The 25,634-nt window shown below is 33.3% G+C and overlaps 2 protein-coding genes across 2 annotated transcripts; both read left to right on the forward strand.

Annotated features, from left to right (window-relative positions):
* Nucleotides 1-15,697: 15,697 nt before the first annotated feature.
* On the forward strand, nt 15,698-17,362 carry LOC18443488 (leucine-rich repeat extensin-like protein 2). Its single transcript, XM_006853677.4, has one exon. The coding sequence runs from the start codon at nt 16,010-16,012 to the stop codon at nt 17,282-17,284; it is 1,275 nt and encodes a 424-aa protein (XP_006853739.2). The 5' UTR covers nt 15,698-16,009; the 3' UTR covers nt 17,285-17,362.
* Nucleotides 17,363-20,448: 3,086 nt separating this feature from the next.
* Nucleotides 20,449-21,120, forward strand: LOC105421364 (uncharacterized). The gene is made up of 2 exons (XM_011628510.2): nt 20,449-20,501; nt 20,688-21,120. Exons 1-2 carry the CDS (start codon nt 20,449-20,451, stop codon nt 21,118-21,120), a joined length of 486 nt encoding a protein of 161 aa, XP_011626812.2.
* Nucleotides 21,121-25,634: the final 4,514 nt, after the last annotated feature.

Genomic DNA, 25,634 nt, shown 5'->3' on the forward strand with positions numbered 1-25,634 from the left:
AAAGTCAAGTCTCACACCTATGTGATAATTTTTCTAGAGATTTGTATCAAATTTAATGGTGATCCTTTGGGGCCTACTCACATGAGTGTGGAAGGGTCTCATAATGTCATTTCTTTTTAGTTATAATATTTAAATAACAAAAATAGTTTCACAGGGCTGATTGTATACAATAAGAAGATTTACCTTTAATACAAGGTGGTCACAATTTTCGATGACCATCACATATGAAATCTAATAGCTTGGGTGTGTCACAAAGTTCAAAAAAATTTCACTTGAAGTTTGAGCTTAATTAATGGAATAAATTCAGCCATCCAATTTTACATCAAAATGTCAAATTAATTGTGACCACCTTTTACCAAAGATAAATAGTCCCATTGTATACTTTTTCTTTACAAAATAAGTATATCATCACCTTATAACTCATCAAAAATTGTAATTCAAGTGTTAAAAAACCTTTAAATCGATCATCTCAGCTTGAACATTATAGTAGTGAAAAAAAAAGTAGGATTTTAAGTTCTAAAAATAGTGCATTGCAACAAATCATCTAAACCATCCATTTCGTGCTAAAAATAAGTGTTCACATATCCAAGATGTGGACCATTTTTTAAGTTTCAAAATTTATTGTTGGTAGTAGAAATTGATTTTAGAGCCATCGTGAAGATTTCTGATATTGCAAATGCTTTCCCAATGAGGATTTGTGGTGAGGCTTTATTTTATTTTCATAAAGCCTAGGGCTTATCAAAATTTTATCCTTTAGATAGTACATGTATATATATTTAACATAATATTTAGATATATTTAAATAAGAAAAAATTTAGATAAGGATGAAACCTTATAATGTAAAACTACGGATGCACTTCAAAAATCAATCGAAAAAGGTAGTTTTAATGTTTAAAAACCCTTTGATTGATCATCTCGACATCGAGATATATGGCCATGAAAAATAAAAAGATTTTAATTCTTATAAATAGTACATTTTACAACATATTATTTACACCATCTATTTTCATGATTTTCATATGTTTATAGATCTACTTGATTTTAACCATTTTGAAATTTAAAATTTTTATAATTAGATCTAAAATCAGATTTTGAGATAATCCTAAAAACATTTTACATCAAAATTACATACCATGATAAAATTTGAAGGTCCACCTTACCTCTACACCTACGGATGCATCCGTATGCAAACTACACCCATTTAAATATGGGTGTGGTTTCTATAAGGTTGCAACCTTAAACAATCCAATTAAGGTGCTTCTCTAAATTTTATCATAACATGTAGTTTTGGTATAAAAAATTATGAGGATTAGTCCACAATCTATTTTTAGATCTAATTATAAAATTTTAAAATTCTAAAAATAGTTAAAATCAAGTATATCTATAAACATATGAAAAATATTGAAAATGTACAGTCTAGATAATGTGTTGCAAGCTGCACTATTTCGGAGACTCAAAATCCTTTTTTTGCCATATTCATACATCTCGTTGTCGAGATGATCAATTAGAGTGTTTTTCAACATTAAAAAAATCATTCCTGATGGATTTTTGAGCTGTATATGTAATTCTACATTTTAAAGTTGCAACCTTATATAAACTTTTTCCTTTAAATATATATTTAACACAACTTTATCCTTTTTATTTTTCCTCCAATTTTTGGGCCTATGGGAATAACGGCAAGGCCAGGGCACCTGGCCCGATTGCCAGCCTTTGCCTTAGCCAAGCATTTAAGTAAACTTTTGGGTGTTATAAAAATAAACAATTTATAAAATTTATGCAAATTGCAAAAGTTACATATAAATATTTAACATATAATTTTTGTATTTTTTATGATGATTTGTGAGTGTTTCTTACCATATATTTTATTTTTATATTTACTCTTTTATTAAATTTTCTAAAATATCTTCATTTATAAATTATTTTTTTCTAAATTAAGATTTGGTATATAGAAAAAAATACAATAAGACTATTCACGTTTAGTATAAAGAGCCTATAATTAATGACTTTAATATATTTTTATTTTACTTACTTTAATACTTTTTAAAAAAATATTTCTTATTTTTATTTTAAAGGAATTTTTTTTTTTTGGACCGTGTATACTACTTAGGGGAGTCGTAGACTTGACCCGAGATTATTGTAAATTTCAAGCTCGAACCGCGTTCCTGAATATTGTAAATTTTAGTATGAGTTAGAAAACCATTTCATTTTCCTTATGTTCTACATATCAAAACTTTAAAGTTGAGTATGCATATTATATTATGCTTCTATAGGAGCATAATGTGCATCTACTCTCTCAATCAAAATATCTACTCGGGAAGTTTTTTTCGTATGAAATTTTGGGAACTACCTAATATGATTATTTTCAAAAGATTATATTTGAAATTTGAGGTTTTTGATACTTAGTTCTCTCAGTAAAAAAAGTGATGATTTATGTTCAATCTTGAGACATTATTCTTTAATGATAGAGATTTAAATTTAGATTTTTTTTAACAGAGGTTAGTCTATGATTGAAGAGGTTACATCCCTAAAGTTTCATTATTAACCCTTATTTCAATTATTTGGGGTTGGCTACATGAACCATACCCTTTTAATCTTCAACATTGTTTCCATATTCATAAAAAGATATGACAAAGTTTTACGTTGGCTGCCTACCTAACACAACCCATTTCCTTTATCCGAGCTTGGGACAAATCAAAAAAAAGTTTAAAGTTCTCACCCATATTAGACCTTAGGTAGAGACTTGAGTGAAATGACAATTAAAGGTAAACTCCCTAATATCTTAGTTGGGATGTTTCGACTCCTTCAATGATTTTATAAAGGGTTATAACTCTTTAAATGATATTTTCCCTTATTTTCAAGGTGGGATACTCTTTGGAAGTGTTGTGGAGGGATATTACCCATTTGATATAGTGCAATTCATAGAGAATCATTGATGGATTTTTGAAAAACTATGTTTTACATCCAAAAAAGCATAATTGTATTTTATTTTAATTTTTTTGAAAATAGCATCATGGTCTATAAGCGTGTTTCTATGTCTCACTTTTGAATCCCATAAATAGACAATTTAAAGAAATCACAATTGAATGCCTGTGAGTGCTTTTTTATTAAAATCCTTTTTCTCGATATAAAATGTTATCTTGCTCCATATCTTTCCTGCATTCAATTAAGGATGAACACTTCATTTATTGTTTTGAGCAATTTCTCAATAAACTTTGAAGACCGTGGGTCATGCAGCTGAAATTCGCTCCAAATCCACTAAAATTAAGCTTCTTTATGTGGGGGTGGCAATGGACCCGGGACCCAAGGGGTACACCCAATCCGGATCCCGAAATGGGTTTGAAAATTGGATTCGGCAGGTTGGGTCCAAATTTTAGACTTGAGCACGATTCGGGTCCAGTAATATTTTTTGGGTCTCAATTTAAGAAATATATTTAAATATGGGTGCCGTTTCTATAAAGTTGCAACTTTAAACAATGCAATTAAGGTGCACATCCAAATTTTATCATAACATATAATTTTGTTGTAAATTTTTTTTAAGATTATCTTAAAAACTGTTTTCATATCTAATTAGAAATTTTAAACTTCAAAAATGGTTAAAATCAAATAGACCTATAAACATATGAAAATCTTGAAAATGGACTGTCTAGATAATGTGTTGCAAGATGCACTAGTTTTGATACACTAGAAAATTAGAGGGTTTTTCAACATTAAAATATTCTTTCCAATAGATTTTTGAGGTGCATATGTGATTCTACATTTTAAAGTTACAACCTTATATAAACTTTTTCTTTTAAATATAGTTAAATACGTAGATATTTTAATTTTTGGATGGGGCTCGGGTTTGGATCCACGTAATATTTTCATGGCCGGTTCCAAGTCCCATAAACATTTTTCGGTTTTGGATCCAGCCCGGCCCCTACCTGACCCGTTACCATCCCTACTTTTATGAAATGCCAAAGTACTGGTAAAGTGCCAAAGCATCGACATTATGGTAGAATTTCACAATTTTTGTGTGAGGCTTTGTTTGTTACATTGCACGGCTCGATCCATCAGCTGGCATATATAGTAATTAATCTAACTCTTTTTCTTAACTTTCTAAATTTTTCTCTTGTTTTATTTAAGAAAAATTACAGTAAATCCTAATATAATATCTAGTAGTATCATGCACATGCTTCGCGTGTTAATTTTTATTTCAAAAATTTAAAAATCTTATAATTCCACAATTCAATTTATTTATTTTATTTTTATTTTTCATTTTTGTATAAAAGTATATGGAGAATAATTGTTAACTATTGATTTACCCAAAAAAGAATAATTATTAACAGAATATGATAGATTCCACTTAAAGCTTTAAGAACATAAAAATTGTAATTCATTTGAAGAAACTCGATAATTTGTGATAAGAAAATTGACAATCGGTTGTTAACTATATTCAAAGCATAGAAATTTACTAAAAATTTATTATAATTTACTATTAAAAAGGAGAAATATCAATTGAGTGCATGAAACCCCTTAAAATCACTAGGGGGCAAATGATCAGAATTTACATATAAGGGTTAGCTTTTAAATTTTTATTTCATTAGGCAGCTCTTTAGAAAAAGTTTAAAAGATTAATTGTGACCACCTTGTAAAAAAGGTAAATGGTTTCATTATATACTTTTCCAAAAACATTATTACAATAAATGTAACAAATAACAATAATGGCTGTTGTTTGCATATTCATCAAACATTGAAATCAATAATTTTGTAGATTCACTTGAACGTGTTGGCTTAGCTCCTTTGAGCCAATCAAATAATTTTGTAGATTCATTTGAATAAGAGTATTACAAACTAGTAGTAGAACCAAGAGAACATTTAATTTGGAAAGACTCTCACCCAAAGGTTAATAGATCTACTTGATTTGAACTATTTTTGGAGTTTAAGATTTTATAACTAGAAATGAAAACAAAGTCTTAAGCCACACTAAGAATTTTTTACACTAAGATTATATTTAGGATAAAATTTGAAGATGCCCCTAAATTTGATTGTTTAATATTGGAACCTTAATAATCTATGGACTATCTAGTTCTAACTGTAATCTCGATCTCTTCCTAAGGACTTGGATGAAACTTGATGTTGCCTGCCCCCATGATCATAGGACAAAAACATTTGATGAACATTTATATCAACTATATGACCTTCTAAGCACTAGATGCAATGAGAAGGTAGCAATGCTTCACTTGTAGAAAGACCACTTGTAACATGCATCTTGGATTGCTACCACGAAAATTCTGCCAAGAACTGCTCTTCTTGCTTTGAGTTCACCTCCTCAATTGCTTCAATTAGGACCAGTGATTTCAAAAATACTGGGTCAGCATGGGTTCGCCTGGACTGACTTAGGAATCACTCACTCCATTCTAGTTGTGCATATATATAGAAAAATGACTGAGTTTAGAAGGGAATCGGTGGTTCCACACAGTAAAATGAAGACTGTCTATAATAAAATGGCGTTTCGGACCGTCGATTCATCGATATGGACCGGTCTTTTGCCGGTTAATTATTTTTTCATGTGTTTTTTTGCTGGTTTATTGTTTTTCCACATAGTAAAATGGTGATCTGGACTGTCGGTTTTTGACATGCCTGATCCAAACCATCGATCCGATCCGTTTTTTAATCATTGTTTAGACTTGGAAACTTTAAAAGTAGCTGAAAATCTTAATCAATTATCTTTTTGTGCTTACTTGATACAATCATAAGAACAACAATGGCCAAAGATACTTCATCTTTGCTTGTGCACGATTCGCTATTTTTTTTTTCTAGATAATTCAACTAGGAAAAACATGTCCTTACCCATTTTTTTAAATAAATTAAGAGTTAGCTTTTTGAATTCCATTAAGGGATAATATAATGATGGAAATAAAAACTACAACATGGTGACTAGGGTGTAGGGTGCTACCACCACGACCCCTTTCCTGCCATATTCGCTCCGTCCAAGTATCATGTTACAAGTTTCCATTTAAGAATACTTATAAATAATAGTATTCTATCTCCTCTTTCTTATTTCCATTAATGTCTAGAGTAGTTTCCTATTATTTCTCTATTGAACTACCAAAAAGTAAAATCAATAAATATCCAATTAATCATTGTTTCAAAAGCCAATGATTTCTTTTAACTGTATTTCATCTTTTCTTAGTTCCCCTTTATGTCCCCAACCTATGAACCCTATTTTAATTTTATTTTATTTTATTATTTTTGACTTTTTTTTTTCTAGATGATTGATTCTAAAGACTTAATCTAGACCACCAATCCAGCCGTCCGACACAGATATATGGATGAACGATCGACCCCACTGATCGGAGTTTTGAAATATTCAATTAATATTTAATATATTAAAAAATACTCCGTGAAAAATAACCTAATTAATCCTATAAATATAATATGGAAATTGACTCGGTTATATAAATTCTTAACTTTTATATTTAGGGCTTCCTTAGAAAGAATGGAGTGGTCAGGATCCGATGCATTTTATATGAGTGCACGTCACATGGAATGTTGGAAATAGTTAGCATATCAGTCCAATTTTTTACACTCTTCAGATGACCTTGCAAAAAATAGATGCAATTTCTGTAATTTTATCCATTTTTACTTTTAGAAAGGTCCAATGGTCATGTCAAGAAAATATGTAATAGTTGGGCACAGGTGGGAGGCAGACAAGACTGGACCCCACTTAAAAGAGATGCCCTGTTGACCAGAGAAAGTGATCTCTGGCCTTATATTGGTCACCATCTAAGGGCCCAAAATTTCTCCCATATATAGGGATTTTTTTTTTCTTCTAATTTTCTTCTTAACAAAATTCATCTAATTTTTTAACAATTTAACCGTCATCCTTTTTTAACTATTCCAAATCCCGGTCCCATGTCTTTGCATGGGTATTTTGAAATTAAATAAAAAATAGGTGAAATGTTAAACATTCATCTCTTATATCTTAATAATTAATAGAGTTAATTTTCTCTCATATTATCATCGTCAATATTTTTTCTCAACTAATTAGAGTTGGCTATATATATAATAATAATAATAGTAATAATAATAATAATAATAATAATAATAATAATAATAATAATAATGATCCTATGAGACCCTCCCGCACCTATGTGTGTAAGACCTCAAATGAGTACTATTAAATTTAGTACATATCTCTAAAAAATTTATCACATGAGTGTGAGACTTAACTTTTTTAGAGATTTATGTCAAATTTAATGGTGATCCTTTGAGGTTCTATACACATAAGTGTGGGAGGGTCTCATATGATCCTTACTCATATATATAAAGTCTATGAGTAAATTTTGTCCCTCAATGTACCAAAATTACTGCAACGTATGTGAATATCAAGGTTTACTTGGTTTTGATTTTGAACTTTTAATAAAAGCTTGCCTTGCATCCACTTCCATTGGGATGTGACCTAACATGGGATTCTTATTGATTGTTAAAAAATTAAAATTGACAAGTATTGCATATACATGGTGATGTTGGCGTTAAGCCATGTTGAGATATTGGCGTAAAGCCAATGTTAAGATATGGTTCCTTGATTTTAGGAACATGATATATTTGAGAACCACATATCTCTATCATCTTTGTGATTACCTTATTTAAGGGGTATGAATCTTTATGGATTTACATAGTACGCTGCATCTTATGAGAAGATAAATCCTAAGGAAAATTATAGATACCCCCAATTTCAACTTTTCACATATTCGATCTTCATTATTTTTTATATTATACCTTAAACTTCAACACTTATTTATATACTCTACTCAAATAGTCAAACTACTTTGTGACCAAAATGCCATTTTTTCTCCCTTTTCTCTTTTCAACTTATTTTTTATATTCTCTCTAATTAAACTCTATCTTCTGTGTTTCTCTCTCTACGTTTCTCTCTCTCCATTCTCTCTCTATGTTTCTCTCTCTCCATTCTCTCTCTATGTTTCTCCCTCCCTCTCCCATTCTCTCTTTGCCCGCTCTCTCTCTCTACACACCATCTATCATCTCTCCCATTCTCTATACTATCACACATTGTGATGAATAAGCTTGAAAATGGGGGTAGATTGAGAGAATGGGAGAGAGGGCACAGGATAGAGAGAGGGAATGGGAGAGAGAGAAGATTGGGGAAAAAGAAGAGAGAGGGCCGATAGAGATAATGGAGAGAGGGTGCAAGTAGAGAGAAGTTTTGGGGAAAGGAGAGAGACTACGGACGAGGGAGAGAGAGAGAGTTTAGATTGATTTGGTAGATGGAAAGAGAGAAAACAGATGAGAAAAAGCTTGTTTTTTTTGGGTAAGATGAAAATATGGAAGAGAGAGAATATAAAAATAAGTTGAAAAAGAAGAGAGAGAAAAAAATGGTATTTTGGTCACAAAATGGTTTGACTACTTGACTGGGGTATATACAAGAAAAAATAGTGTTGGGGTTTAAGGTATAATACAAAAAAAAAATGGGTGGTAGGATATGTGGAAAATTGAAATGGGGGTGTCTATAACTTTCCCTAAATCCTATCTTGAAGATTCCCTATTTTATGAGAAATAAAATACTATTGTGTAGGAAAGTAAATCCCATTAGATGTAGGGAAGCTAGTCCAATTAGGAAAGGGATGAGAGAGCCTCACGTGTTTGCTATTGGATTTCTCATTTATAAAGAGAGCTTTGAAGAGAGAGAGAAAAATTATGCAAGAAATCCAGAGAGAGAAGAGGGTTAGTTCTTAAGTCATTGGGTGGGTATTCTAGTGAGAGAAAGATCATGTTTTAGGGCTTGAGAGAGCTTGTAATTCCTTGTATTCTCAACTTAAAAATCAAAGCTGCATGCGGTGTTGGTGAAATATAGTTGTGTAATGCTTTAAAAGGCAGAGAAAATAAACCGAAAAAGATGGATGATGAGGAATTTGATGAGAATAATGAATTGGCCTTGGCAAATGTTTTCTTAGCGCTTGATGAGTCTGTTTTATTAAATGTCACATTAGAAATTTTTGCAAAGGATTTATGGGATAGATTGAAAAATACTTATGAAGGTAAGTCTCTTCCTAATAAAAATTTTCTTCGTTAGAAATATTTACAATCTCAAGATGAATGATAGTGCTTCTTTGCAAGGGTACTTAAATGAATTTAATACCTTGATTAACAAGTTAACATCACTGGATGTAAAGATTGATGAATAAGATAAAACAACTATTTTACTTTGTTCTATACCGGAATCTTGAGATGGATTAATCATGAATCTCAATAGTACAAAATCTCTCGAATTTGATTATGTTGTTTCAACACTTATGACAGAGGAGTCTAGGCAAAAGTCTAGTCAGGATTCCTCTATGAATGTATTTGTAGCACGGGGAAGATCAATAGAGAAAACTATGGGTCGATGTCAGTCAAGATCCAAATCAAGAAGGCATAAGAAAGTAAAGTGTTAGAGTTGTGAAAAGTTAAGCCATATGAGGAAAGATGGTAAAGTACAGAAAGGGATTCCTAATAAGAAGCTTAATTCAAGTGGTTCTCAAAGAAATCTAGTAGAAGATGTTGACTTTTTTGAAGATGAGGAAGTTTTCTTTGTGGATAGGGAGGAAATTTTGTAGTATTGGCTACTTGATTCAGGTGCATCTTTTCACATGACTCCACATAGGGATTGGTTCTATAGGTACCAACTATTTGATAGAGGTATTGTGTACATTAGAAATAATTACTCATGTAAAGTAGTGGGAGTTGGAGATATAAGAATCAAGATGTTCAATGGAGGCATATGCACCATCCTGGGTGTCAGATATGTTCCGCGTCTCAGAAAAAGTTTCTTGCCATTAGGAAAATTTGCTGAGCAAGGTTTCAAGTTTACATGTAAAAAATGATGTCTGAAAATTTCTAAAGGTGCACTAATGGTTGCGAAAGAATAGTTAGCAGGAAATTTGTACAAACTTGTTGGTGAAACAATTTTGGGAGACGCCGATATTGTAGAGGTGGACTCTATCATGACATGACTCGCACGTTTGGGTCATATGAGTGGTTTAAAATATTTTAATTTAGATTTTTATGAGTCATGCTTAATTGAAAAACATAACAAATTGCGATTTGCTTTATCCACCGTTAGAAATACGATTTTCTTGAAATTGATTCATTTGGACACATGAGAATCACTTGTTGTTTTTATAGGGGGCGTTGCATATTTTGCCACTTTTATTGATTTGTTAAGAAAAGTGTGGGTTTATATACTGAAAAAGAAATCAAATGCCTTCAGTTGTTTTTAAAAATTTAAAGCTTTGGTAGAAAATTAGAATGGCAAGAGCATCAAGTGTCTAAGAACTGATAATGAGGGAGAAATTTGTTCTGGTAAATTTAATAATTTTTGTAGTGAGCATGGTATTGTTAGGCAGTTGACAGTTCTTGGAACACCTTAGCAAAATGGTACTGCTGAGATGATGAATCGTACAATTATGGAACGTGCCAGGTGTATGCTGAGTGCGGCCGGGTTAGAGTAATGTTTCTAGACATAAACTATTCGTACAACTTGTTTCCTAATAAGTAGGTCTCCCAGTTCTGCTATTGACTACAAGATACCAGAATAGGTTTGGATATGCAAATCTGTTGATTATTCTTTCCTTTGTGTTTTTTGTTGTGATAAATATTCTTTGATTCCAAATGAGAAAAGAACGAAATTGGATGAAAAATCCAAGAAGTGCGTTTTTCTTGGCTATGATGATGGTACAAAGGGGTACAGATTGTAAGATTCTACTGATCACGTGATTATAGTTAGCCGAGATATTATTTTCAATGAAAATTTCATACAGAAGAAGAAAGATGAGCCAGATGAAAAAACTGTTGAAGTGAAATGCACCCACAAGAACCAACGAGATAGTGGTTGGGACTAAGAATATAAAATTGTCCAAAAGCTTAAAAAATATTTAGGTGATCTTGAATAAAGAAAATCTAATAGACCTAAAAAGGCTCATGTGAGGCTTAACGACTATATCTTATCTTATGTTACCTATTTTTTTTCGTGAGGCATATGAGGTCGATGAAGCCGGTTAATGGAGAACATATATGGAAGAAGAGATGGAGACCTTGCGAAAAAATAAAACATGGGACCTCGTCGAGCTAACAGAGAAGCGAAAGACAATTGATTGCAGGTGGGTTTTCAAGAAGAAGAAAGGCCTTGATGATATTGTTGAAAGATATAGAGCTTGACTGGCTGTGAAAGGGTATGCTCAGAATTAGGTATTGATTTTGATGAGATTTTTTCTTCTGTTGTGTGCATGTCCACTATTAGAGTTGTTTTGACTGTGGCTATTGTTCTTGATTTGGAGTTTGAACAATTAGATGTGAAACTACATTTTTACTTGGTGACTTAAAAGAAAAAAATTATATAACCTAACCTGAGGGTTTTATTGAGAAAGGTAAAAAGAATTTGATGTGTAGGCTCAAGAAAACATTGTATGGGTTGCACAGGCGCCGAGGTATTAGTACAAACGATTTGATTCTTTCTTGTTGAGCTTGAATTTTCGTAGATGTGAAGCTGACCATTGTGCCTATTTCCGCAGATACGGTGATACAAGTTTTATTAACTTGTTGTTATATTTCGATGACACGATTGTTGTAGGACTAAACAAAGACAATATTGCAATACTTACAGCTCAATTGGCTAAGGAATTTGAGATGAAAGAATAGGGAGCTGTTAACCGAATTCTTGGGATGAGTGTACTAAGAGACAGAAAGAACAAGAAAATTTGGTTAACTCAGAAGAGTTATGTGAGCAGGGTTCTGTGACTCTTCAATTAGTACCTCATTTCCTATGCATATGAAGTTGTCTTCGAAACAATATCCTAGCATTGAAGTAGGGAAGCTACAGATGTCTTGGGTACCGTATTCATTTGAAGTAGGGAGCCTCATGTTTGCTATGGTTAGCACCAAACCTGACATAGTACAAACAGTGGGAGTTGTGAGTAGATATATGACAAATCCTGATCATGATCACTGGACCGCTGTGAAATGGATCCTTTGATATTTGGAATGAACTTGCGATATTGATATTTGTTACAGTGGAATTCATTTGAAAGTCATTGGTTATGTCAATGCAGTCTTTGCAAGTAACTTGGATAAAAGAAGGTCTACTACCAAGTATGTTTTTTCTTTGGGAGGCGGTGCAGTTAGTTGGTTATCAAGGTTGCAGTCTGAGGTGGTGTTGTCTTCTACAGAGGTTAAGTATACGTCACTTATTCATGCATCTACAGAAGCAATTTGGTTAAACATGTTATTTGGTGAGTTTCGAGTTGTGCAAGAAGGCATTTTGCTTCATTGTGATAACCATAGTGCCTTGTTTCTAGTAATGAATCCAGCCTTCCATGACAGGACTAAACATATTGATGTTCAGTATCACTTTATTTGTGATGTGGTAGAATATGAAAACATTTTACATACTGATGACAATCCATCATATATGTTAACTAAACTCATTAAGAAGGAAAAATTCACTTGATGTAGGATTTCTTTGGGGCTTGTGGTTACTTGATGATTAGTAATAGGTGGGCAGTAATTTCTTGAAGCAGGCTAATCATAATGGAAACATATCTTCAAGTAGGAGAATGTTGCATATACGTGGTGATGTTGGTGTGAAGCCATGTTGAGATATTGGCGTGAAGCCATGTTAAGATATGGTTCCTTGATTTAGGAACTTGATATATTTGATAACCACATATCTATATCATATTTACGATTATAAGGGGTGTGAATCCTTATGGATTTACATGGCATGCTGCATCCTATGGGAAGATAAATCCCATCTTGTAAATTCTCTATTTTATGTGAAATAAAATCATATTGTGTAGAAAAGTAAATCCCATCAGATGTAGGAAATCTAGTCCAATTAGGAAAGGGAAGAGAGAGCCCCATGTGCTTGCTATTGGGTTTCTCCTTTATAAAGAGAGTTTTGTAGAGAGAGAGAGAAGAATTATACAGGAAATCCAGAGAGAAGAGGGTTAGTGCTTTAGTCATTGGGTAGGGATTTTAGTGAGAAAAAGACCATGTTTTAGGACTTGAGAGAGAACTTGTAATCCTTTGTATTCTCAATGCTTGCATGGTGTTTTTTTGATTAGTGGAAAAGAACTTTGCTGCTCCGTGGATGTAAGCAATTTGCCGAACTATGTAAATCTTTGCGTATCTGTTCTTTTATGTTTCTACATTTTTTTCTGTTCTTTATTTTTGTGAAATGTTGGTTTTTATCCTCTACAACAAGAGGCCGTTTTGTGTGGTGCCAATTGGACATGGAGAATATCACTGTGTCATTTTCACTGCTCTTACTCTTTTCTTTTCTTTCATATTCTTTTTTCCTATTTTCTTTAGGGAAATTTGAATATAAATTCCCTTATAAATTGATATTTAAAAATATGATCTATTTTATATTTTATAAGTAAATTTTATATCCATTGTGTTTTTATCCCCAAATTACTTCTAAGATGAGCACCAAATCTGAAGCCAACTCCCACCTTACAAAAAAAATAAATAAATAAATTAAAAGGACAAGTTTTGAACATTAGTTAGAAGCCGCTCTTCTTTTTATAGTAAGTTTCAGATGGGTTTAGATATGGACACGGTTTTTATGAGTCCATGTTGAAATGATTCGACTCTTAAAAATCTATTTTTGAGATGGATTTTCGGATCCAATTTTTTAGGACATGTAAGCTCTAGCATGTAGATCATGAATATAAAAAATTCATAAATTTTAAGAAATAAAAATTATGATTTTATGAAGAAAACATTTGGTCTAGCCCGCATGTAACAATTTTTTTTAACCTTTATTGTAATTAAGGGATGGGTTCGGACATGAAGTGTTCGTATTAGTTCATTTTGCATTTTCTGTAAATAAAAGATGATTTGAGACATTAAGTATCCAAACACCACCCCCGCCCTACCCTTTTTGTGTGTTGGTAAGCGAGAGATGTAATTGGAAATTGGATGTCCAAACATGGATAATTTGGGACTAAAAAGAACACAGAGTTGAAAATTTGTGTACAATGTGAAGAGATAAACTTTTTTGCTTTCAAAAAATAATAATATAAATTTCCCTCGCATTTATCACTATTGATTTGCCATTTAGGTCAATGTGTCCTTCTTGGTAAAATTTAGAGCACTCGGGTAAGTCATCAATCAAAAATGAGGAAGCAGTTTGAGCATGCAGAATTAATAGAGCGGCAAGCTCCTAACCCTGATCTATTTAAGAATTCAAAGCCCAGTAATAAATTCCAAACCCTAAATCAGTGTACGAAAGCAACAACCTAACGAAATAATCAATTCGATGCGAAAGTATTATAAATGTGCTTGATCCGTGAAAATCTCTACGACTTCCGTACCCCTCTCTCTCTCTCTAACACAAAAGTAGTCTCTCTCTAAATTTGTACTCGGGTATCTTTTGGAAAATTGTTTTATGTGGGCTGGACCATTTCTACAAGTCTGAGGTATAAAGTAAAAGATAAATTCAAGTAGGTGTAACTTTTCAAAAGTTTTTTTAATATAATTATTATTTTTAATTTTTAATTTTTTTTTTCATATTCATGATCTCTATATGAAAGATTATATATCATCTAGATATTAGAATCAAATTATATTTCAAAAATAAAAAATAATTTTATAGCACCCTTTTCTATTCATGTGTATAAAACCTCTAAAAGATCGGATATCTAAAAAAATTAAATCCCACACCCATGTGATGATTTTTCTAGATATTTATATCAATTTTAATGATAATCTTTTGAAGTCCTACACATATGGGTGAAAAAAAATCCTATAAGATCATTACTCTTAAAAAATATTTTTATTGTCAAGCCCTCATTTCTACGATACGAAGGCTGACCTCATAGAAACCTATGTCCTTATCTTTTTAACACAGATGTAGTATCTTTCTAGATTAGTAATCCATTATCATTCTTAACACAGGGGTCTGTGGCTAAGTTAGTACTCCATTATCTTTCTAACACAGAAGCAATTTCTCTCTCACAGTTAGTACTCCATGAGGTTAGCGCACTTTAGCTCTAAGGCTCTATTAACAGTAAATCAATGATCCTCCTCTAAACTTAATGATGATTCCCTCCCTTAATGAGTATAACTTCTCTACCCAAAACAAGAAGTAATTTCTATTGGAATCAGCATAATTTCTCTCTCTAGATTAGTACAACTCTCTTTGATCCCAAAGTTGAGAATCCCTCTAAGTGTAGCAATGGGGCCGGCATTGGCCGGGCCAGCTTTGGTCTTGAACCCCTGTCCCTATAGGGCCAGCTTAGGCCAAGCCCTGTTAAGACTGGGCCGGAGATAAAACAAATGAATATATATATATAAAAGGTGTGGTTTGTATAAAGCGGAGGCTCTAAACAATAAAAAAGAAAACCCACTTTCAAATAGTATCGAGAAATATGGTTTAAATATTGAAAATATTTGTGATAGTCTTAAAATATATTTTCATACTTAATTATAAATTTTGAAGCTCCGTGTAGACTGAGTAGATCTATGAAAACATGAAACGATCCAAAAATGTATTACAAGATGCATTATTTCTAAACCTTGAAATCTATTTTTTCGTAACGTCTATGCATCTTGAGGTCAAGATGATCAATTTGAGGATGTTTGAGCATTAAAATAACCTCTTCTAATGAAATTTTTGCGGTTGATTGTTTAGAGCTTCGCACCTGTATAAATTTTTTTCACATATAAAAAGGGGGACAGGCTGGGAAAAACATGGCTATCCCTAGAGCTAGCCCGGCCCAGAACCAAATTTTTAGGGTTGGGCCGACCGGGCCCATTGCCCCTCTCTCTCTCCACTTGGAGATAAATAAAAGTGTTCTCTGGTCTACATTGCCCCTTCTCTCTGACCTGTATCTAATGTACATTGCTCTCTCTCTCTTATTACTCTCTTTCTGCCACCCTGGTTTGTGCAGAGGCACACCCACCCACCGTTTATAAATCGCGGACCCCTCTCATAAACTCCATTAAACCACCCTCCCATTCACTCCCAATGGCCAAACCCTCCATTCTCCTCCATCTCCTTCTCCTCCTCTTCAACCAGCACTCTCTCTCTCTAGCTCTGGAAGCCAGTTTTTCTGGAGGTATTGGAGGTGTTTCAGTTTCAGGTGGTATCCAAGGTGGTTTTGGAGGTACCATTACCAACAGTCCAGCCCCACCTGGTTTTCAGAGCCTCAAGCTTTACAGAGCTTACCGAGCTCTTCAGTCATGGAAAAGTGCAATCACTGATGACCCATATGGCGTTACGAACACATGGGTGGGCACCAATGTTTGCAATTACAGAGGGGTGTTCTGCGCGTCGCCATTAGTGGGTTCTTCGGAGCTTGCAGTTGCAGGGATAGATCTCAACCATGCATTACTGGGAGGGACATTGGTCTCTGATCTCTCCCTACTTTCCGATCTCTCTCTCCTCCATCTCAACACCAACAGGTTCACAGGCACAGTCCCAGACACCTTCAACGACTTCATCTCTCTAACTGAGCTAGATTTGAGCAACAACAGATTTACAGGGCCCTTCCCCTCTGTTGTTCTATCCATGCCGAGTCTCATTTACCTCGACCTCAGATTCAACAAGTTTGGTGGGGTTTTACCCGATGATCTCTTCACCTCTAACTTTGATGCAATTTTCCTTAACAATAACCAGTTTGAGGGGCCAATACCTCTAAGTTTAGGGAATTCCCCTGCTTCAGTCATAACTTTTGCCAACAATAACTTCAGTGGTGACCTCCCAGCTACATTTGGCTACATGGGTTCTAGAGTTAGAGAAGTTTTGTTCATGAATAACCAGTTAACTGGTTGTATACCTGAAGGCATTGGGCTTTTGTCACAAATTCAAGTCTTGGATTTGAGCTTCAATCTCTTCAGTGGGCATCTTCCTGATTCTTTCTCTTGTTTAACAGGGATTCAGGTGTTGAACATTGCTCACAATGAGTTCTCAGGCATTGTTCCTGACATTGTTTGTGAGCTCAGAAGCTTGGCAAACCTCACTGTGGCTTTCAATTTCTTCTCTGGTTTGAGCCAAGAGTGCTCAAGGCTTAGTTTTAGGAATGTGGGTTTTGATTTATCAGGAAATTGCATTCCTGGTAAGGTGATGCAGAGGCCTCCACCAGAGTGCAATGGCTATCAAGGTGGGTTTAACTGTATAAGGATACCTGCAACAAGGCCACTGGAGTGTCAAGCAGTTGGTGAGGTTTCTACAATGGAGAAAGGTGCTGGTGGTGTAGACTCTAGGGCACATGGCGTGCCAGGTTCTAGGCCTTCTCCATAGTGGGAATGAAAGAATATCAATGTTTTTGTGTTTGTAAAGGGAGATCTCCATTTAATAACAAGGCATATGTCCATACTAGTGCCTGTTTGCTTGTGTCATGGAGTTTTGGTTGTGGCCATAAATTGAGAGAGAGAGAGAGAGAGTGTGTGTTAACCCCACAATACCATAAGAGAGAGAGAGAGAGATAGAGAGAGAGAGAGATAGAGGATTTGGGTCCATGGTGTAGGCTTCTACTTTTGCCTAAGCATAATTATTAGAGAGAGACAGAGAGAGTTGAGACCGATAATTGTAACTTAGTTGCCATTGAATTCACAGCCTTTAATTTTTTCTTTTTCATGTTAATGCACAGTTGCTAGAGAGAGAGACTCCGTGCTAATTGAAAGCATGAGAGAGAGACTCCGTGCTAATTGAAAGCATGAGAGAGACACTCCCTGCTAATTGAAAGCTTCATGTTTGATTGCTAACATTTCTTGTCAATTACGTACTTATCCCATGAGAAGATCTCAAATGCCTCATCTCTCACTCATAGTGATTATCCTTTCTCGCCTTGAGGAATCCTATTTGGTTTGTTAGTGATCTCCGGGATTTTAAAACCGGGCAAGCTTTCTATGCTTCCCCTTCAACATAAAATTTATATGTTTCCCTTTATCCGACCGTCCATTTTGAATGGACGGTTGAGATAACCCCAATTACATTGTCACATTTGTATATTATTTTATTTTTAATATTATTTCTAGCAATTATTTTGACACTAAATTTTGAGCGTCCACTTATCTCTTAAACTCGCACTTGAAAAAAATATGAAAAATATTATCAATAAAATAAAATGATTAAAATACCACTGAAAGCTTCAAGGGGTATTTTAGTCATTTTATTTTATCAAAATGTTTTTTAAAATATCGTTCATAAGCACACCCTATTGAGAAGATAGTACGTACCAAAATTTATATTCATACAATTTTTATTAAAAAAATTAAAAATAAAATACTTTGAGACGTCAGATCTAGATGAAACGGTGTGTGACTCAATTTATTTAAATTGGACGGTTGGATGAGAGGGGAAACATGTAACTTTTATGCAGTAGAGGAAGTATAGAAATCTTTCCCTTTAAAACCCAAAATATGGTATTGTATTAACCCAGCAGTGAACCGTTTTGGATTGGTGATTCCGATTTGAATTGGCTAATTCTCTAGAGTCTGGTAACAAAGAAATGTGAAGAATATCAAATAAATAAATTCGGTCACGATCGGGCAAATAATTGGGTTCCATGGATCTTGATCACAAACCCACCCCCAATCTGGATCGTCTATTTTGTTCTGGATTAGCGAAATTTTAAAAGGACCTCGTTTTTATGCGGCCAAGCCCGCATGTCTAGAAATACGGGCCTCTTAATAAATCTATTTTCGAGATGGATTTTTGGAGTTAATTTTTAAGGACATGTAATCTCTAACATGGAGATCATGAATATAAAAAAATAAATAAATTTTAAAAACTAAAAATATAATTTTAATAAGAAAATTTTTGACCATTAGTTTCCATTGGTTTTAGATGAAACACCTATTTGCATCCATCTTTAAGATGTATGCTTTACACTTTTTGGATTGCATATGTAGTCATGTGGTCCAGCCCACATGAAACAATTTTCTTTTTAAAAAATATCAGTTCTCCTTTGTCCTTTTTAGGGAATCATGTTTGTTTGGCTTAATATTTGATCAGAGTAAGTCTATATTCATTTAAGGAATATTCATTTAAGGAAAAATATCTCCATATCTCCTATTTTTAAGTTTCATTTCTTGATAAATCCAATATTTCAAATCTATTTTCTAACCCTTTGGCCACTTTAAACCTATTTTTTAACTTAAATAAATGTAAGAAAAACATGCTATTTCTAAATCAAATCCTTTCTCTCTCTCTTCACTTATATACCCCAAAATTTTCACTCTCTCTTTTCTTACATCTCTCTTTCTCTCTCCTCCCATGTTTCTCAAAACACCTATCTCTCTCCTCCCGATAACCTCTCACGTCCATGAAACCCTTCTTTCTCTCTACAAGTTTGGGAGGATAGCTTTTAGAAAAAATATGTCTTTTTAGATTTGTTTGGCCTAAAAAAAAAGGTTAAATTGATTTAGGGGGTTAGAAGAAATAAAATTTAGAAGTTTTATGCCCCAAGATATCTTTTAAAACCACAGGTTTATTGTAAAATGACATCTAAAAATAGGAGACATGGAGATATTTTCCCTTCATTTAATCCAAATTCCAAATAACCATACGGTGCAAGTCTATGGAACATCCAATTTGAGGAAATTAAAGTGAGGAGCAATGTTGTCAGATTCACTTCAGAGTCTTCTTCGGCTTGGTGAGAAAAATCATATAAAAACATATACAAATAAATCATATAAAAACATATACAAATAATGGAAAAAAATTTTAAAAATAAAAAAAAATTTAAAAATATATATTTATATAGCTATTTCTTTGCTGGCTGAAGTAGATCCAAAGCAAACTCGAAGCATACCTGAAGCAAATCCAAAACGATCACAATTTAACCAAAGCAGCATGAAATGGTCCAAATCTGACTGAAGCGATAGCACCAGGCTTTGTTTCTCTTTGGTTTATACGTAAAATTCGAAGGCTTTAGCCTTTTTGGCCGAAGTGAAGGGAATTTGATAACATTGGTGAGGAGCGTAAGATGAGAGGAAGCACATTCAAAGAGAGTTGAAAAATAATAAAAGCTCCCCGTCTTTTGAAAAAGTGACCATCTAAACCATGGTTTAATCAGAATTCATAACCATTAGGTGCTTATATCACTTAAACGCAATGTTTTAACTTGGTTAGCCTTGCATTCCAGGTTACCAACTTCATCACTATTTCAATCTGGGGGCCAAAGTCCAACTTCATCACTATTTCAATATGGGGGCCTAACTTTGGCCTTCATCTGCTCCATGTGTTCAAAGGAGGAGGAGTTCTCAGACCATATCATCGTGTAATGCTCATATTCAAAACTTACATGGAGCTCTATCCTGAGTAGATTTGGGAAGTGTTTCCCCCTTGAGCAGACCACAATATCCCTGATGGACAAAATGTTAAATTTCGATTTCAACACATGTATGCACTTTGTTTAGAATTGTGAGTTCACCTATACTATTTGGAGCATTTGCAGGGAAATGAATTCTCGGGTACATGGTGGAGGAAATATGCATAGGGAATTTCTCTTAAGGTGCATTCTTTATTGGGTTAGATCGTTGACAAAAATTAAAAATTGGGCCTACCATTAGTCTGAATTCAGTATATCATATTGCCTTAATCTACATTGGAATTTGGTTCCTCCCCAAGTTCATATTCAAGTGGCGTGGTTACCACTTCCTTTAGGCTTTTTCAAGCTTAACATTGATGGGGCATCTAGGCAGAATCCAGGTAGTGCTGGTTGTGGGGGTATTATCAGAAATGATGCAGGTGGATTCATAGTGGCCTTTACATATGCAGTTGAATTCCATGCACTTGAAAGGGGTATTGCACTGGCAATGGAGCTAAATTATAAACCTATTGTCACTGAGAGTGACTCTAAGCTTCTTGTTGATTTTATATGTCAGTGTTGCAGGCCTCATTGGAGATTGCGGCTAACATTGGTGAATAGTATATCTAAGCTTGCAGCTTTTGCCGATCAACATTGGAAGGTTCAACACGTTTATTGGAAGGCTAATATGGCTGCAGACTCTTTGACCAAAGCAGCGGTCTCTTTGAATGAATCAACTGTGTGGCGTGCTCGCCCTCCTGATTTTGTAATGCCTTTTATTTTATCTGATGTTGCTAGTTTTCCCATGACAAAGGTTGCATAAGAACTGTTCATGTAATACATCTTTTGATTCTTCAATAAAACGGGTAGGGGCCCAATATTCCCACTGATTCACCAAAAAAAAAAAAAACAGATAAATTCCAATCTGGATCACCGATCCATATGAAAATTGGTAAGAACCATACCTGTTTCGGATGTTATGGGTCACAACCTGATTTCCCCCTAAAACTCCCCAATATATTTTATTCATTTTTTTAAAGCTAATCTAATATTTTTTTAAGTCTCCTCTAGAACCCCACTTATAAACCCTAATTTATTTTATTTATTTATTTTTAATATTTTATGGATCATTGATTTAGGCCAATCTAGACCTGATCTAGTCTCAGATCCCCAATGATCTGATATGGATCTATGGCGAAATGATCCACCCCACCAATCCAGGTTTTGAAATACTGCTAGTTAAATACCAGGAAAAAAGATCCAAACTTTATTCATCAGCCTTTGGTGAAAATAGCTATATTTGAAAACTGGGTGTTATTGATTATTTTCCAAAAAAAAAAAAAACATAATTGCCATGTTTTATTCTGATTTTCTTGCCTACAAGAAGGGTGGGGTGGGTTACAGGAGGACACGCTTTAGTGGACCACTGGGGCCCCGTCTGAGTGATTATGGGTCATTCCCACTACTCAGTACCCACGTTCTCACGAGAGGAACGCCTTTTTATATTATTATCATAAATTTACAATTGCTCTTCTGGAGGACAACGTTACTATTAGGCCTAGGCATTGTGATAAAAATTGAAGTCGCACCTTAAAATCTCTCTGAAAAATGCAGTTTCAACATTAAACAGCCCTCAAATTCACCATTTTGAACCCGACAATTATAGGCCTAAAAAAATGGGTTTTATATTATGAGAGTAGTGTATCTTGTAACACATTATCTAAAAGGTGAGATTTGTATAAGGTTGCACTCTTATACAATTAAAGTAAGGAAGAGATCCAAACTTTGTCATGAGATGCAATTTTGGTGTCAAAGTTTTTGGGATGGCCTAAGAATCTATTTTTATCTCTAACTATAAAACTTTAAACCCTAAAAACGGTTCAAATCAAGCAGATATGTGAGCACATGAAATCTTGAAAGTGGATGGTCCAGATAATGTGTCACATGATGTACTATTCTTGGGGCTTGAAAATTGATATTTTTCCCATGTCCATACATCTCGATGTTGAGATGATCAATTAGACGGTTTTTCAACATCAAAATAGTCTTTTTCCGATAGATTGTTGATATGCATCTTAATTCTACAATTTAAAATGGCAAGCTTATATAATTTTGGGTATCTAATGCAACGGTTGCATCATAGTATAATGTTCTAATGCAATGGTTGCATCATAGTATAATGCAACCGCACTTCTAAAAAATCATGTTTGTAGGATTTGTATGACCAAAAATTTTGCGCACTTTCTTCATGTCAATAATCAATCTAAAAAATTATAAAATGAAATCAAGACCGTTTGTAAAATGAATTCAAGATCGTCCTCTCCAATAATGAATCTAGACCGTCCGTATGATGAATTTCAAGATCTTGGCCTTTATGAATTCAATTTTTTTTTTTTTATAATATTGTTAATCTAGTGATAATAAAGTTCTAAAAAATTTGGAAAGCCAAAAAACTTTTCTAAGTCTTAGATCTAAGCATCTCACCAAAATGGATGGCCTATGTTAAACTGAGTTAAAAAAATACTTTCTAGGTTTTCAAATTTTTCCTTTTTTGTGATTGTTTATTAGAATAAAAAGAGTGTATATTTAAAAAATTGGATCATACAAAGGGCCCTAACATGGTTTTTGAAGATTGTTGCATTATATTATTGTACAACTGTAGCATGAAATCACTACCCTTTATTTATTGCTACTATAGAAATAATAAAATTAATTGAAAAAAATTGTCTAATAAAAAATCAAACTAAATACAAAATGTTTTATTCCAAAACATGCATTATACTAATTTAATTGTGCTCAAACTAATTTATATAACTAGAATCCATCATTTCATCTACTCTTGTTACATATGTTAGTTTAGTATCACTCCTAGTAATATTAGATTCGCATTTTTTTTTTCTGGAGTTCATACATTTTCATTTCTCTTAGCAATAATCTACCACATTACAATAAAAACCAATAATAATAATAATAAAGAAGCACTTAGTATAGAGGAGTGGAAGTTCTAAAAATGAAGTGACTGCATTAGAGAGAATTTTATTCAAGGGAATGGCAATTTTTGGAAAAAAAATAATTCTAAAGAAAGGTGTAGGCCAAATGAGCGAAGTACTATATGAAAAAAACACAATACTAAAAAAAGATGTAGGCTAAATGAGGGAGGTCCTGTGTGAAAGTTATAAGCTGATAGATTTTTGCTGGTACTGCTTTATACTCTTATGGTGAATATACAATAAACGATTGATATTTTTTATTTTTAAGAGATATTTTTCCATTTCTAACTATCTCATATGCACTATTGTTTTTATAAGATGGGCTTTGTGCTGCCTAAATTTGAAAGTATTTGTAATACTTTTTTTATTTTTACACAGTCATGTCGACATCTCAAAAGAAAATTATTGATTTTTTTTTCAAAAACAAATGTTGAGAGGAGATAAAGTTGATGCTGTTGAATGCAACAGGATTACAACAAATGATGAGAGGAGATAAAGTTGATGTTATTGAATGCAACACGATTACATTGGTAGCCTTTTTTTAGTCTCCTCCAAAGAAATATACCTTATCTTCTCACATCCATAATTTACTTATCACTATTTGTTTTTAAATAAATGGCATTAAAAATTTAACATCTCTTATCTGAACATAAATTACTTAATGGTGCATAACAAAAGAACTTTATTGTCCATCTCTTCACGATCACAACAAAAACATGTACAACCACAAGTTCATAACAAATGTATTTGATACAACCATAAGTTCATGAGACTTTACTCTCAAATGAATGTAGGGAATACTTTCATGAGGAGTAATACACACATACACGCACACTAGTGTGATGTACCGGCTTCGCAAGTCCCATTAAAATGCTATGAATGTGGTTTCTATAAGGTTGTAACTTTAAACAATCAAATTAAAGAGCACCTCCAAATTTTATCATAACATGTAATTTTAGTGTAAATAATTCTTAAGATTATCTAAAAATCTATTTTAATACCTAATTATAAAATTTTAAACTCCAAAAATGGTTAATATCAAGTAGATCTATAAACATATGAAAATCTTGAAAATGGACGGTCTAGATAATGTGTTGCAAGATGTTCTAGTTTTGAGATTCAAATTTTTTTTTTTTCAAATTCAGATATCTCGATGTCAAGATGATCAATTAGAGGGTTTTTCAACATTGAAACAAATGGATTTTTGAGGTGCATCTTTAATTCTACATTTTAAGTTTGCTACCTTATATAAACTTTTTCCAAATGCTATTTGTACAATGTGATATTCATATAAATAGTTTGAGAATAATATATGGATGAGAAAATATGAATAGGTCTGTCTATTTATGCTATGGAATTGAATATTAGAAATTATCTAGCAAAGTAAGCACATTATCTATGTAATGTTTTAAAATAACACATTAAAATTAGAAAATTATCAAATATATATCTTAATCTTCGCCTAATTGGAAAAATAACCCTAAATTTCATGAATCTCATTCACAGCCTTTTTCATCAATTTTGGCATTTTTTTTGTACCAAAATACCTTTCAAGGTATTACTGTAATGACTACTATATTATTATACTTTAAGTACCGTCATGACCACGTCAAGTATTACGGTACTTTAAAGACTGCAATGCTCAAATTTTCAGTATGATGTGGCAAATGAGGGAGAAAGAGACCTAGAGAGCATTACGGTTTTTAAAGTACCGTAATGTTTAGCTTGGTCAATACAGTATTTAAAATACCGTAATGCTTAGCCTAATCATCATGGTACTTAAAATATTGTAATGCGGTAGTCACTACGATAATAAGACTACCGTGAAAGTTATTTTGATAAAAAAAATGTCAAAATTGAAAGAAAGGGGTGTGGACAAGGTTCATGAAAATTGAGAAATTTTTTTTCCAATTAAATAAAAATTAAAGCATAATTATGATAATTTTCCATTAAAATTTGATGCCTAAGATAGGCTCTATATACCCCTTTTCGGGATTTGAACTCCTTTACGTGTGGCCAAAAACATTTTTTTTGTGGTGAGATGACTAAGTTGGGTGGGCAGGCTTTACTGCTTAGATCCCCTCCACCTCCCTTTCTTTTATTCCCCTTTCTTGTCACTTTTGCCCTCACCTGAATCTCTTTTTTCTTTTTTCTTTTTTTTCCCTCTTTTATATCCCACTTCTTTCTTACCCATTCTTTAAAACCCTACTTTTCGGTCGTTGGTTGTGTGTTGCTATGCTCTGATGTGCCGCAATACTCTTATTGTTTTTCTTTTAACAACATTTCAGAGCAGGTTGTGTGCCACTCCAACCCCGGTGATTGTTGAAGGGAAAACCCTAAATAGGGG

This window comes from Amborella trichopoda, chromosome 5 (genome assembly GCF_054954075.1).
Source record: "Amborella trichopoda isolate Santa Cruz 75 chromosome 5, AtrichopodaSantaCruz75HAP2 v2.0, whole genome shotgun sequence".
NCBI lineage: Eukaryota > Viridiplantae > Streptophyta > Magnoliopsida > Amborellales > Amborellaceae > Amborella > Amborella trichopoda.